Here is a 16,151-nt window from a genome sequence, read left to right on the forward strand (position 1 = left end):
ACTCTTTGCTGGAGTAGTTGCTAGATTTGTTCTGTCCTCTGCAGGCTCCAGGGTACTGCCATATCCTCCATGTGCACCTGGATATGCTGTCCACTGCTCCGTCTAAGCCACTGAGGACGCCCAGCTCTGACACATGCACTCCACTGTCAGATCATGGAACCTGCAATTCTCTCCATGGTTGGGGTTCTGAGTCCAGCAGTTTAGTTTGGGGGATCCCCCAAAGAAACTTCATATGATGTGATCCTAGACCTGATTCTTGTATGTGCATCCCAGTACAGGGTCTGGCACAGTCTGTCACCCAAATCAGCCTACATTCACAGTGTTGCAATTGCTGGGTCAGTTGTCTCCAGCCCTGTCTTCTGTGCAAACCAATGAGGGCTGCATTTCTTTATTTTTTAATTTAAAAATCTGTATTTTTAAACTCCTTTTTTTAAAAGATTTATTTACTTTTATTATGAAGCCAGATATACAGAGAGCAGAGACAGAGAGGAAGATCTGCTGTCCACTGACGCACTCCACAAGTGACTGCAACAGTCAGAATTGAGCTGACCTGAAGTTAGCAGCCAGGAGCCTCTTCTGGGTCTCCCACACAGGTGCAGAGTCCCAATGCGTACGGAGATCCTTGATTGCTTTCCCAGGCCACAAGCAGGGAACTATATGGGAACTGGCATCCATATAGGATCCTGGTACTTGCAAGGCAAGGACTTTAGCTGTTAGGCCACTGCGCCAGGCCCTTAATTCTTTTCATTATTGCCTTCACAGTTGAGAGGGATTCGTGCACAAGTGAGCAAATGACTAGGAAGGGACAGCTCTGGTAGGGAGGAAAAAGGGTAGGACAAATGTTTCAGCTTTCTTAGCTTTCTTTTCTCTCCAGTGTTCTCAGTGTTGGATGGGGAGCAGTTCACTCCTTGCTATCATACTTCATCAGCATGCTGGCGGCATTGGGGACTCATTTGATCATGTCATAGACTCCGACGTGGGGAAGTGTTCTCACTGTGTCATGAGGGAAACGGTTAGGAATGTAAAGATGGGTCTTTAGCGATGTGTTATGGCTTGAGTTTGTGCCCTCAGGTGGGAGGTACTTGTTCCAGTGGGGGGCACTGTCTTCGGGAAGGATCTGGAAGGAGCCCACCCTTGCTCTTTGGCTTGCCGTCTTAAAATGGAATCTCTCCCTCTATACAACTGTCGTCCCTATGATGGCACCTATGACATGGTGTTGAAGCCAAGAGGATCCTCACTGAACCCATGCAGAGGTCAGGAACATGCTCTCAAACTTCGACAACTGTGAATTAACAATTCTTTTTCATTTGTTTAAAGATTTATTTATTTACTTAAAAGGCAGAATTAAGGAGAGGCAGAGGTAGAGAGAGAGATCTTCCATTCACCACTTCAGTCCTCAAATGGGTGCAATGTCTGGGGTTGAGCCGGTCCAAAGCGAGCAGTTTCTTCCAGGTCTCCCAAGGAGCTATCATTGGCTGTCTTCTCAGACCATTAGCAGGGAGTTGGATTGAAAGTAGAGCACCCAAGACTTAAACTGGAGCCCATACAAGATGCTAGTTCATTTTGCCATAAAACCTGTCCTAAAAACCCCTTGCTTTAAAGCATCTAGTCTGTCAGTCATCAAATGAAAGTGGTGCAAATGCTATGGGAGGGGAGAAGGAGTTTCAAAAATGAAACTTCCTGAGCCATCCCTAGAGGACACTGGTAAAAGGAAATATTTCCAGTGAGCACACTTCACCAGCCCATATACCATCTGTGTTAAAAGCAGAAGACTGACTCGTTTCATTTTAGTGAATAATTATTCCAATTTCTATATTTCTTCAGAATTTAACTCAAATAGTCATACCTTTAAATCTAGCCATTTATTAATCCTATAATTTATCATGAACAATACATTCTGTGTCAGGTTCCCTGCTTATGGCCTGGGAAGGTAGTGGAAGATGGCCTACAGCCTTGGGGTCCTGCAGCCATGTGGCTGACCTGGGGGAGGCTCCTGGCTTCTGGCTGGCTCAGCTTTAGTTATCAAGGCCATTTGGGGAATGAACCAGTGGACTCTCCTTCTCTCTGTAAATCTCCCTTTCCAATAAAAATGAATACATCTTAAAAAAGGAAATATACATTCTGATAGTATATGGCTCCCTAAATGCAAAAAAAAAAAAAAAAATCACAAAAACACTACATATAAATATCAATCAATTTTGTAAACTATATATTATAGGGAAAGTATCATCAATTCCTAAACTTTCATTTGTGATTCTGGGATAAATGGAGTTCGGAGGACATAGATAATAAATAAATCTTAAATACAGGCATTAATGTAACTTTACAAACTTCATGTTGAATAATTCAGCAGATGACATAAAATTTTGTTTTGTGCCGCACAAATATTAATCAGATACTCAGTAGACAAGCAGATGATTAGTAGTACATGACAAATGTCATAAAGAGGTTAAAGCACTTTGTCAGATTTTAGTCAGTGCATCTAGGAATTAACTGAAGAGTTTATTAAAAATGCAGGTTTATAGGCCAAATCAGATTTTAAGTTTAGTAGAACTGAAAAAAAAAACGATTGTCTAACTAAACAACTGTGTGACTCTGGCAAAAGATAAAAAGGTTACTAAAGAGTTAATCTTGTCTTTATAATTCTCACTTAAATTGGACAAGTGAAGAGTTTGGTAAAGATGAAATGAACATTATTAGAAAAATGTAGTCAAGAACACGTTAAGACACTTTAGCCTAGCTAAAAGGTTCGGAATAAAAAGACCTTCAGATTCAAGCTAAAAACGTGGAGGAATAATGAATAATGAAGATAAAGATTTTCAAAGGATTTCTGATTTGCTGGGAAGTAATGTAAGCTAAAGTCAGTTAAAAGGTTAAAATAACATGATAAGGATTAGCTTAAAGGAGGTGGTATTTACAACACAAAATAAAATTCAAAAAACATTTTGGTAAATAAAAGGTTGACTTTCTTCACATACTAAAATAACATTAAATACAAATACAGCATTAGAAACATGATAATAATACTCTCATCAATAGTAATAATAGTTTTTCACAAGTTTTCCAGACGTTGCATGATTTCTTAATTCTCCATAGGAGTTCAGCAGCAGTTTGCATTGCCTAAGAAGATATTAAACAGAATTAAAGTATTTTAAGTGAAAACTTATTCCTCAATCATTGTAAGCTGCAAGCCGACCTTCTGTTTGTTCTAAGGCAGATGAAACAATGCTTACATTCTGCAGCATTCTGAGTACATTCCTTTACTCATTATTGCAACAAATTTGATTTGTCATGAAACATACTAAGATCTATAGCGACAAAAGAAATTACTTACTTTTCCAAAAACATAACTGGAAAATTAAGGACCTAACAGACACTTAGACACAGGAAGTCAATCATTAGAGAGAGAATGATTTGAGGAGATGAGGGCAATAGGAGAGTCAGGCAAGCTTCCTGGAAGACGGTTTCAGATGTGAAGGACAGGTAGAATTCAGACACAGAGAAAAAGTAAGAAGGAGAAAAAAGTATCGCACAATTTCATTAAGCATTTCTTCTATATCAGAAGTTGTCAAAAATTTTCAACTAACAAAACCAAATCAGTCACTATGATGAGACTTCTATACATTTATATTCACTTCTTACCTTCTTTTAGTGGGGTTTTCATGGCAAAATTTTCTTTACTTTCATGATGAAAAGCCTTTGAAGGATCAAAGCGTCTGATACCCAGAGCTTTGTCCAAGTCCTCCTGAAGTTTTCTCTCATTTTGTTTTTTTTTAGCAAGCTGAGAGCGGAGTTTTGTCACTTCCTATGTTAGAAAAATGAAAATAATAAAGAATATTAAAGTTGGGTGAATTATGTTTACCAGTGTTAAAGGCAAATTCCAAAGTCCAACTTAGGTATTTATCATACCTAATGGCAAAAATCACCATAACACATAAGCTCTAATGACTTCAAACAACAGCTTAGCCCAAAAAGAAAGAGAATCTCCTAAGCCCTCTTGTCTAGGAGCATAAAGGTGTTTTCTCAAAATGGATCAATGATCTAAACATAAAAGCTAAACAACCTACTGGAAGACAATGTAAGGGTAGATGTTCATGATCTTGGACTTGTCAAAACATTCTTACATACAAAAGAACAAGTAACTAAAGAAAAACATAAATACACTGCAATTGAATAAAATTTGGTACTTCAAAAGATAATAACAAGAAAGAAAAAGACAATCCATACCAAAAGAGAAAGTATCTACTCATAAAAACTCTAGGGGGCCCGGCGCGGTAACCTAGCGGCTAAAGTCCTTGCCTTGAACGTGCAGGGATCCCATATGGGTGCTGGTTCTAATCTTGGTGGCCCCACTTCCCATCCAGCTCCCTGCTTGTGGCCTGGGAAAGCAGCTGAGGACAGCCCAAAGCCTTGGGGTCCTGCACCCCCTGGGAGTCCCGAAAGAGGCTCCTGGCTGCCTGCTTCGAATTGGCGCAGCTCCGGCCACTGCACCAACTTAGGGAGTGAATCAGCGGACAGAGGATCTCTGTCTCTCCTCCTCTCTGTATATCTGACTTTGCAATAAAAATATCTTTAAAAAAAAAAAAAAAAGACCCTTGTATCTAGAATGTAAAAAATTTCTAAATCCATCAAAAAGATAAAGAATCCAATTTTCTAACATGTACAAAGAATTTGAATAGCTATGTCTCCCAGGAAAATATAGAAATGGCTAAATCAACATCATTACCATCAGGGAAGTACAAATGAAAACCACAATGAAGCATAACTACATATCTGGTAGGATGGCTGGAATAAAGAGGTCAAATACTGAATATTAGGGAGTAAATGGAGAAATTGGAAGCCTCATAAACTGATGTATGTTGCAAAACTACTTTAGAAATCATTCTGAAAGTATCTGAATTAATTAAAACCAATTATTATTTGACCATGCAATGTCAGCCAAGCATATACTCAAAGAAATAAAAATGCATGTTCATAAAAACTTGTGTATGAATATTTAGAGCAGCATTATTCAGATGACTAAAGTTGCAAACACTCCCTTATCTATGAACTGATAAATCAACAAGTACAATACTATATATCCAGACAGTAAGCTAGTGGCGTCTAAAAAAGGAATAAAGTACCAACACATGAAACAACATGGATGAGGCTTGAAAGCATATTAATCGAGAGAAAGCAATCATAAAAGTCTACATGTTGTTTGAGTTCATGAATAGGAAACATTTACAACAGGGAACTCTATAGAGATAGTGGCTGCACAAGGCTGAGAGCTGGAAGGATGAGGAGACAGAAGAATGAAAAGCAAAAGGTACACAATTTCATTTTAAAGTGATAAGGATATCTTAAATTTATTATAACAATTGCACTTATCTGAAAACAACAAAATCCACAGAATTATATATTTTAAATGAGTAAATGATATAGGATGTGAATGCATCAGAATTGTTTTTTAAAGATTTATTTATTTTTATTGGATAGGCAGAGTTTTTACTGAGAGGAGAGACAGAAAGATCTTCCACTCTTTGGTTCATTCCCCAAATGGCTTTCCCTCACAGGAGCAGGGTCCCAAGGCTTTGGGCCATCCTCCACTGCTTTCCGAAGCTATAAGCAGGGAGGTGGATGGGAAGTGGAGCAGCCAGGACATAAACTGGTGCCCATAGGGGATTCCAACTTTTTCAAGGTGAGTATTTAGCCACTGAGCCATTGCACTGGGCCTGATAAAATTACATCTCTACCTTTTTCTTAACATTGATTGTCTGCCATATTTACATCAAGGAGCCTGCTATTTTGCTAGCAGAAATGGATATACAAAGCTTTATGAATTCTTCCAGTTACACTAGCAATTTTCACTATGCTAAAGACATAGTTAAAAACCTGAGAAAATTGAATACCAGTATGGCCAACACTCTAAAGCCATTAAGCTCTAGGACAAACTTACAAAGATGGACATTTTGTTAAGTGTTAAAAATAGTTAAAGCAATAGAACCTTTCTATCAATATCTTTCAAAAAATACTTTTTACAAACCGATTTTAGTTGGCTATTTTCATCTTTCAATTTTACAACATGCTTGATTTTTTGTTTCAGATTCTGATGACCCAGCAATTTTGCATATGAATCTCTTAATTTATTTAGCTGTTCCTGAGCCGCACCATGTTCACTCAACAATGCTTGTTTCTCTGCTTCAAATGCATCCAGTTGCTCCTAGAAAAGAGTATCAGGTTAATATCTAGACTGTAAAAATCAATCTAGTGCTAAGTAGTTAAGTTCTATTAGTTTCAGATAACCCATAAAAATATTAAGAGGATTGCAAAAGTCTAACAAAGATACAGTACACTTACATATTGTCAGGGTTCTCTAAAGCTTCAGTAAAAGCATCTTTTAATCTTAGTATTTCTAATTTCAAAATTCATTGAAAAGGGGAAAACAGATATTATTTTGAGCAACACTGAAATCATAAGAAAATGTGTATCACCAATTAACAGAGATTTTCAACAGTTCATATAAGGGCAGCCTTTCAGCCAATAAGCTCATCATGACAGAAGATTCTGTAAAGTATAATGCCACATTAAGAAATTTATGTCTAATTATGAATGATAGTTCAATTAAGGTGGAGAAAATTTACGTATAATGTCTTAATAAAATTCATATAAAACTAACTGAAGCTTACATGTGCACTGCAAATACAGAACAAAATAAGTGCAGGAAAGGAAGCCACCATCATGTCTATGACAGGGAACAAAGCAAACTAAAATAAACAAAAGTGTAATCTTAACAGACAAACCTGAAAAGGTTTTGTTTTCTCGTATAGTTCTTCATAAAGTAGACGCCACTTATTACTTTCCTCAGTTAATTCTGCTATCATGTTTTCTTTTCCAGCTTTCCTACATAAGAAAATAAAATTTGAAAAATTGATTAGAAAATCATTAGCTTCTTTTTCCTATTTGTTCAGAAAAAAAAAAAATGAAGTATATGGCACTTGAATCCAGAGCTAGATTACCTTGATTCTTCTTCTTCCAGTTGTTTCCTAAAGTCTTCATTTTGTTGCTCAAGCAGGCTTTGCAAATCAGATATTTTTTTGCCAGAGGATACTGTGATTTCTTTAAGTTTTGCTTCCTTAAGTTCTAGTTGGGTCTGTAGATCTAGGCACATCCTGGGGTTGGAGAGAGAGAAGAGTTCACTGAGCACTTCACAACTATTTTATTTATGTAGTCTTTGTGAAAAAAAATTTTTTTAAAGAATGTAACCAATTTTTTTTCTTTAACATTTTTTTAAGAGGTAAAGAGAAAGATTCCATTATTGAGTAACTCCCCAAATGCCTGCAATAATTTGGGCAGACCAAAAGCCAAATCTAGGAAAGGGGGGCTGAATGTGAACGGTGGTAACTTGAGCCATCACAGCTGCCTGTCAGAGCCTGACTAACAGGAAGCTGCTGGAGCCAGAAATCTACACTGTCTTCTGGGATGTGAGAAGGGCATCTTAGTCAACAGGCTCAACACCACCCTAAGAAACACAGCAAATAATTGTACCTGTATCTTTTTACTATTTAGCTTTAAACAACATGCAATTGTCTTAATGGTTCTAAGTGGAAAAGAACTGTTTGTTCTACAAACCTTGTGGATTCTTGGTTGGCATTCTCAGCTGCTAACACCTGATGCTGTATGTCTTTGGCACTTTTTTCCGCCTTGGACACTTTCTCTTGTAGTACTGAGTTCTCCGATTTAAGATCTTCCATCTCATTAGCCACTGATCTTTTATAGCTTATCAAAAAGAAAAAACAGTCCAAGCATTTTTCTAGCTACTGTATAAGTGACCAACATACAGCTATGTTCAGTTTATTTTTTAGATACTTTAAGGTAAAAGTAACAAAGCCTTTTGGTACAGTCATACATTTCTACAGGTAAGAATTCTGTTATTCTGAAGTACACAGTGCTGAGTGCAAGAAGTATTAATTGTTTATTCAAGAAGTGAAGTGAAGGAAGTTTGTATAAAAAGATGGAAAAAGTACTAAATACCAAACATGAAAGTTGCTCCAAAATGAAAATTATAAAATTTCTGTACCTATTATCACAGATTTTATGGTCTTATAGGAAAGGTGAAAAATGCCTCTCTTTGTGATAGAAAGGAGAAGCACAAACAATTTTAAACCAACAGAACAGTATACTTTCGTTTGTGATTCAGCAAAGTCCTTCCTACGGAACTCAGAGGTAAATGGAAACCTAGGTAAGGAGTTAGCTAGGTTAGAGGATCAAGATACACCCTTAGTGGCAAGTAGAACACTCACCATTAAGATGTGAGAGTTGAGAGAAGGAATAAGAGAACAAAGAGCAGGAGCGGTAACTAGAATGGGGTGGTCCCACAGTAAGGCACAATGACATTTGCTAAGGGATAATCGGGAAACATCAAAGATGGCTAGGTAAATGTGTGAACTGCTTGAGAGATTAGGTGCAGGATGGTTTGTAGAGTAAGGAAGAATGAAGAACTGGAGACTGACTGGAAAACATCTACTTATCAGCCCAGGTGAATGACAGGATGCGTGGATGGAGGAGTTGAAAATAAAAAGATTCACAATCTCTCTTGGAGAAAACAGGAAAATTCAAAAGATATTGCGGGTAAGGGAAAGAAAATAACCAAAGATGACTTAGCATTCTGAAAGTCAGAACGAATAAAAATTTCCTAAAACACTTTTTCAAATTAGTGAGAATAAAAATTCCTTAAAGGATTGGGATCAGTACTCCAGATATATTGTAACAAATAAATACATATATACTTAACACAACATAAAAGTTTGAAGCACAAATGGTTAAGTAAATTGTGATACATCACATATATACTCAAACAATCACAATGACCATAACTTATAGCCTCAGATCACATCATTCAATTCTAGAAATAGAGAATTGTACAGTGAAAGGTCACAGGAAATGGCTATTGTGACATTCAGAAAAAAAGCTAAATCAAATAATGCTTTACTATACAGATATATACATGCTACAAAACGACAGCATATGGGAAAAATGAAGAAATAATAAATACAAGCTTTAGGATTTGTTTAAGAAAGGCATGAAGATAAAGCAACAGAACAATTCACAGGTTGACACAGAGTGGCTGAAAAATCTTTTGGCTTACTAAAGCATTTCTGCACATGTTGATATTACGTCTTATAAAATATGCCTATTGCATATTCCTGTTCAGCTATCAAGTAGATTAAAGTAGATAAGAAGCTTCCCCATAATAAGATCTAAATATAATAAATAAGTTCATATTTATACAGTATGAGATGTTGGTATATTTTTCCTTTGTCATTAACTTTTTTTTTTTTAAAGAAAGTACCAAATAAATGGGATAACAGCGGAGGAAATGGGCACAGCAAAACTGGGAAATAGAAGTTTGACTAAGAACAGCGTCAGAAATATGTGATGGTATTAGTTAGCTTTAAGAAGGAAATAAGGGGCCCGGCGGCGTGGCCTAGAGGCTAAAGTCCTCGCCTTGAAAGCCCTGGAACCCCATATGGACGCCAGTTCTAATCCCGGCAGCTCCACTTCCCATCCAGCTCCCTGCTTGTGGCCTGGGAAAGCAGTCGAGGATGGCCCAATGCATTGGGACTCTGCACCCACGTGGGAGACCTGGAAGAGGTTCCAGGTTCCCGGCTTTGGATCGGCATAGCACCGGCCCGTTGCGGCTCACTTGGGGTGTAAATCATCACACGGAAGATCTTCCTCTCTGTCTCTCCTTCTCTCTGTATATCTGGCTGTAATAAAATGAATAAATCTTTAAAAAAAAAAAAAAAAAAGAAGGAAATAAGACTCAGTGGGTATCTTTTTAGTTTTCCTTTTTTCCCCCTAGTTTATTAATTTAAGGACGAATGAATGTTTCCAGGTTTTAATAATAATCAAAAGAAATGAAATGGAAAGTTTGATGTCCCTGAAGTGAAAGCCTACTGAGCTTAACCTGCCGTAGACAGACAGGGGGAAAGGAAAACTTCTATATCAGATTACCAGGATACGGCGAAGGGTCGTCCCAGGAGGCTGGCCAGCGGATTAAGGTAAATGGGACATATTGTAAGTCTCTCCTAAACTGGTAGGAGAGGGAGTTTTATTTTGAAATAAAGTCAGGTTTTAGTTTTATTTTGAAGTATAATTAGGTCTTGGTGTTTAATTTATCCTGCGAAAAGGACGATAAAATGAGTTCTGCCTTCTGCCAGGATAAATTGGTCACCTTCTTGAAGAACTTTTACATCATATGGGGAACGCTGTTGGTCGGAATAGGATGACTGGAAAATTAAGCAATTCTAGCAAGGTTGATTAAAAAAAAAAAAAAAAAGAAAGACAGAAAAAAAAGAGAGAAAGAAAGAAAGGTGTTCTGTAACTTAATTTAAACTTACCTTTCAAACTGAGCAGTAACATCTTCAAGGGCTTGCGCTGCACTATTATACTTTTCCTGTAAAAGCTGGGTGGCCTCAGAGTGAGCAAGATGACATTTCTCCAGTTCAGCTTCTTTCCTATGGAAAAGGAAAAATTAATACCTATAAACCATTATCCTAAGAAAGAGAACGTGCAGTATCTACATTTGAAACCGTCAGCATGAATTTCACGTTTACCTTTGCATTCACTGGTGTAGAGCTAATATCAAAATTTATGTTTCTTGATACATGCTTTTAAAAAGTTCTAATTTCTCTGCTAGTATCATATCTTTCCTGTTCCTGTTTTACTTCTGTTTTCATGCAAATTTACTTGTTACTATATTTCTTTTTATATAACACAGGAAACATCATGAAACAACATAAATAAGAGATTATACAGAAGCCAGAGCTGTGGTGTAGCAGGCTAAGCTTCTGCCTTTGGCACCAGCATCCATACAGGCACCAGTTTGAGTTCCGACTGCTATACTTCCAGTCCAAATCCCTGTTTATGGTGTGGGAAAACAGCAGAGGATGGCTTCCAGTTCTTGGGCTCCTGTGTCCACGTGGGAGACCTGGAGAACGCCCCTGGCTCCATGGTTCAGATTGTCTCTACTCTGGCTACTGTGGCCATTTAGGAAGTGGATCAGTGGATTGAAGATTTCACTTGCTCCTTCTCTCTGTAACATGCCTTTCAAATAATAATAATAATAATAATAATGCACATTTCCATGAGCTTTTTGGAAACCCCTTATATTTACATAAGTGTTCTAAAAATATGGGGGAATGGAAGAAACAGAGAAACATTTTAAACATGATCTTCCTGCAGCAGTCAAGACTAAAGAACACAATATGAAAATATCAAGGTTTAATTTTCTACCTTTTTGACTATAATTGCTATGCACACAGTTCCATAAGGACATAAGTTCTTTAAGTGGAATAAATGATTAATAAACTTTGCCCTTAGAAATTGGTATCACTGATGCATTTTTTTTTCATACAATTTCTTAAGGTTCTATCCTGACCGCAGTATAGAACAGTCCCTCTAATTACATTTCAGTAATGTTTCTCCCAAAGCAGGGATATATGAAATTCTGGATTTCATTTTTATCACTAACCATCACAAAAAAACATAAACGAGATCAATACCAAAAGTACTCAAAGGTGAAGAATGCACGATATTTGCCTCAGATTCAGTCCATGGTTCCTTGCTAGAAATAACTTAACAATGAAATCCCAAGCATTTAAGTATAATTCATTCTGTGATTTGCAATTTGAATGAAGGAACCAAGCTGCATATCTTAACCTAACTAAATACTAAAATGAAAGAAATGATGTGAAACTAGGCTGTCAGGAGCCAGGTCTCCCAAACAGGTGAGTCACCTTACACCATCGGCCATTCTGTGCTGCCTCCCAGGGAACACAGCAGCAGGAAGCCAGAATCAAGAGCCTAACACAGGAATCAAACACTGAAGTTCTGATGGAGAATGTCAATGCAACCAACTTCTAGGCAAAATTCCTGTCCAAGTTTGATTTTTGATTTCTGCCTCTGAAGATTTAGGAGTCCTCCAAACATATAACCTGCACTATGTAAACTTACATGCTCAAGGACAAAAATACAGACTTTGTTTTATTAAAGGGAAAGTTTCTTAGGTTTTTTTTTTTTTCTTAAGCTAATTATTATGATGCCTTTGCTCACTAATTTTCAGAAAATGTAAGAATGTCATTTGTTTACTACAGTTCTTTTCAATTAAACCTTGACACAGTGGGTTGGGTATCATAATTCCACAATCGGTGACTGATTTTGAGTACAGTCTCCACTTCCGATTGCAGCTTCCTGTTAAGGCACACCCTGAAAAGCAGGTGTTGGCTTAATTACTGGATTCCCTGCCACCCATTTAGAGGAACAGAACTGAGTTCCAGGATCCTGGCTCCTGTTGTAACCATAGCCATGTGGGATGTAAATCACTGGAAGGAAGACCTCTTTGCTTGTCTGTCTTTCAAAAAATAAAAATAAATAAATTAACAACAACAAAAAACACCAGAATTAAGTAAAGACTTCATCTCTCTATGTTCATTAATCACTTGTAAAATAATTCTCATATTCATAAAGTAGAACAACAATTTTTTTAAATCAAGTATTCAGTAAGTAAGAGGTCCTATTAATACAAACCCTCTTAGGTTTTCTTCTATGAGTTTCAGTTCTGCAGCTGAAGACTGTTTCTCTTCTTCCAACTGCTTGACCAGTTTTTCAGTTTGTACTTCCTTTTGCTGTAACTTATCCAACTCATCCAGTGCTTGCCTTAATTGTTCCTTTAAGTCATCTCTCTCTTTATTTATTTGCTCCTGAACGTAATACAGCAATTGCTGAAGATGAGAAGATGATTCCTACACCCAAACATATACAAGCAAAGTAGTCTAAAATACCACTGTGAGGCTCTATTAACAAACACAAAAAAGAATGACGGCCAGCGCGATGGCTCAACTAGCTAATCCTCCACTTATAAACACCAGCATCCCATTTGGACACCGGTTCATGTCCCAGCTACTGCACTTCCCATACAGCTCCCTGTTTAGTGGTCTAGGAGGGCAGAAGAAGATGATCCAAAGCCTTAGGATGCAGGGGAAGCTCCTGGCTTCAGAGCAACTCCGCTCTGATCATTGTGGCTACTTGGGCAATGAACTAGTGCTTGGAAAACCTCTGTCTCAGTGAATCTGCCATTCGAATAGAAAATAAGTACATCTTAAAAGAATGAATAAAAAAGTATGAAGACTAAAAAGTTTTAAGGAAATCAACATAGAAATATTCACTTTTTCATGGACCAAATACTACATCTTGTTAAGTAATTTCAGGCTTTTTTGTTAAGATACACCACACATTCACATAAACACCAACTGCTCTATTAAAATTATGGGGACAGTGCTACAGCACAGGAAGCTAAGCCACTGCCAGCAGAGCTGGAATCCCAGCCAGTTTGTTCCAAGGTGCTCCACTTACGGTCCAGCTCCACGTTAAAGCACCTGGAAAGGCAGGGGAAGATGATCCAAGTGCTCTGATCCCTGTATCCATGCAGGAGACCCGGATGCAGCTCCAGCTGCTGTGGCCATTTGGGAGATGAGCCAGCATTGGAAGGTCTCTTTCTCTCTGCTTAACTTTGTCTTTCAAGTAAACTTGCGTTTACCCTAAAATTACATTTATAACTGCCTCACAACTTTAATATACTTGTTGAGATATGCTTTAATACTTTGTCTCACTATGTGAAAAAGGCACTGTGATTTCAATGATTTGTAAAAAAAAAAAACCAATTTCAGTTACATACACTTTTAACTTATATATACCATCACTACTATAAAAGCATTTTAAACTTATATATACATACACCATCACTACAATGAAAGCAATTCTAACATTACAATTAAAGCCATTATTTGTTTTGATTATTACCCATCTAAAATTCAAGTTCTCCCATTGCAGTGACTAATTTGGAATATATATGCCTTGTGATCTTTGTTGATACTTTAATGTAAGTCTATACTTTCTTGAAAAAAAATTTTTTTTGATCCATTTAAGTCTTTCAGAGGCCAAGCAATGGAGAAATAGAGGTTAATCTTCAATATGCTGGATCATAGCCGGGTCTCAGCCAGAAAAAAGCCAAGAGACAAAAAATTACTTTTGGGCCTGCCTCTTCAGTGGCAGCAACGTAAGTATCTGGGCTATCTTCTACTTCCTTCTTCGGCATATAAGTGCAAAATCTGCTTGCAAGTGAAGTAGCTGTTATTTGACCCAGTACTTTGATATGGGATGCTGGAGTTAAAAGTGGTGGCTTTCCTGCACAATTTCAGCTCTTATGCATGTATTTCTTTTGATCATGAACGATCTATATTTTGTGGACATGAAAATCAATTAGAAACCAGACATAAAATCCCACTAGGTCAATAGATAAGGATCTATATAATCTCTATTTTCTAAAGGTTTACCTATTTTTATCAGAAAGTCAGATGTAGACAGAAGCAGAGACAGAGAGAAAGATCCTCCATCTGCTGGTTCACTCCCCAAGAGGCTGCAATGGCCAGAGCTGAGCTGATCCAAAGCCAGCAGCCAGGAGCTTCTTCTGGATCTCCCATGTTGGTTCAGGGTCCCAAGGCTTTGGGCTGTCCTCTACTGCTTTCCCAGGTTACATGCAGGGAGGTGGATGGGAAGTGGAACAGCTGGGACACAAACTGGCACCCACATGGCATCCCAGTAAATGTAAGACAAGGATTTTAGCCACTAGGCTACTGCACAAGGTCCATGCCAATTTTCTTTTTTTTTTTTTAAAGATTTATTTTTATTACAAAGTCAGATATACAGAGAGGAGGAGAGACAGAGAGGAAGATCCTCCGTCCGATGTTTCACTCCCCAAGTGAGCCGCAACAGGCCGGTGCGCGCCAATCCTTAGCCGGGAACCTGGAACCTCTTCCGGGTCTCCCATGCGGGTGCAGTGTCCCAACACATTGGGCCATCCTCGACTGCTTTCCCAGGCCAGAAGCAGGGAGCTGGATGGGAAGTGGAGCTGCCGGGATTAGAACCGGCACCCATATGGGATCAAGGGGCTTTCAAGGCGAGGACTTTAGCCGCTAGGCCACGCCGCCGGGTCCATGCCAATTTTCAAAATGAAAAAAATAATTTCCATTTCACTGAATACTACTAAGGTGGAATATCTTTTCATATTTACAGGAATATGGACATTTCCTTTTGAAAATCGACTGTTTCCATCTTATAGCTGTGAATTTTAGTACACTATGTTACTTCTCACAGAAATTTTAAGAATTCCCTTTAAGTAATCTACATTGTTTTATTTTCCCTGTAGCTAGACACTCAGTGTAAGATAAGTATGTACACACAAATAATATGTGCTGGGACTTTTTTCTTAGTTAACTTACGTATTATTTATTTGAAATGACAGAGTTATGAAGAGAGGAGGAAAGACAGAGATGGAAAATATTACATCTGCTAGATCATTTCCCAAATGGCTACAATGGCCAAGGCTAGGCCAAGCTGAAGCCACGAGCCAGGAGCTTCTTCTGGGTCTTTCACATGAGTACAGGGACTTGGGCCATTTTCTAAAGCTTTTACAGGTGCACCAGTAGGGAGCTGGATAGAAGGTGATCACTTCCAGGGCCAACACTGTGGCGCAGTTCATTAAGCCTGCCATGTTGGATCCTATGTCAGAGTACTGGTCTGAGTCCTAGCTTGTCTGTTTTTTAATTGTTTCCTGCTAATGAGTCTAGGAAAGCACCTGCCCCAGGTATTTGGACCTCTGCATCCATGTAGGAACACCCAGATGGAATTCATGGCCCTGGCCACAATCATTATGGCCATTTGGAAATGAAGAACCAGATGTAAGATTTCTCTGTTTCACTCTTTCCCTATCACTCTGTGATTCAAATACATAGGATAAACCTTAAACACACACACACAAAAAAAAAAAGAAAAGAAAAAAGACTTGCCGGGGCCCAGGGTGGTAGCCTAGTGGATAAAGTCCTTGCCTTGCATGCGCTGGGATCCCATATGGACAGCAGTCTATGTCCTGGCTGTTCCACTTCCATTTCAGCTCCCTGCCTGTGGCCTGGGAAAGCAGCAGAGGACAGCCCAAAGCCTTGGGACCCTGTATCTGCCTAGGAAACCCAGAGGAGGCTCCTGGTTCCTAGTTTTAGATCAGCTCAGCTCCACTGCGCCTACTTGGGCAGTGAACCAGCAGATGAAGGATCTTT

General features: G+C 38.3%; 1 protein-coding gene and 1 long non-coding RNA gene across 3 annotated transcripts in view; one reads left to right on the forward strand and one right to left on the reverse strand.

Annotated features, from left to right (window-relative positions):
- Nucleotides 1-2,823: 2,823 nt before the first annotated feature.
- HMMR (hyaluronan mediated motility receptor) overlaps nt 2,824-16,151 on the reverse strand; it is a 31,034-nt gene continuing 17,706 nt past the window's right edge. Inside the window, exons 11-18 of one of the 2 annotated variants that reach the window (XM_058677641.1) lie at nt 12,571-12,743; nt 10,383-10,499; nt 7,612-7,758; nt 6,999-7,151; nt 6,783-6,882; nt 6,026-6,202; nt 3,643-3,805; nt 2,824-3,120 (exon numbers count right to left, since the gene is read on the reverse strand). In XM_058677641.1, coding sequence (XP_058533624.1) covers nt 3,101-3,120; nt 3,643-3,805; nt 6,026-6,202; nt 6,783-6,882; nt 6,999-7,151; nt 7,612-7,758; nt 10,383-10,499; nt 12,571-12,743 — 1,050 coding nt within the window. In that variant the 3' untranslated portion in view covers nt 2,824-3,100. Of the gene's footprint in view, nt 3,121-3,642; nt 3,806-6,025; nt 6,203-6,782; nt 6,883-6,998; nt 7,152-7,611; nt 7,759-10,382; nt 10,500-12,570; nt 12,786-16,151 lie in introns of both variants that reach the window. The other variant, XM_012927660.2, reaches the window with a different exon arrangement.
- Nucleotides 5,558-12,395, forward strand: LOC131482646 (uncharacterized). Its single transcript, XR_009247189.1, has 2 exons — nt 5,558-5,680; nt 12,231-12,395. It is a non-coding gene; the product is annotated as an uncharacterized LOC131482646 (long non-coding RNA).

This window comes from Ochotona princeps, chromosome 19 (assembly GCF_030435755.1).
Source record: "Ochotona princeps isolate mOchPri1 chromosome 19, mOchPri1.hap1, whole genome shotgun sequence".
Lineage (NCBI taxonomy): Eukaryota > Metazoa > Chordata > Mammalia > Lagomorpha > Ochotonidae > Ochotona > Ochotona princeps.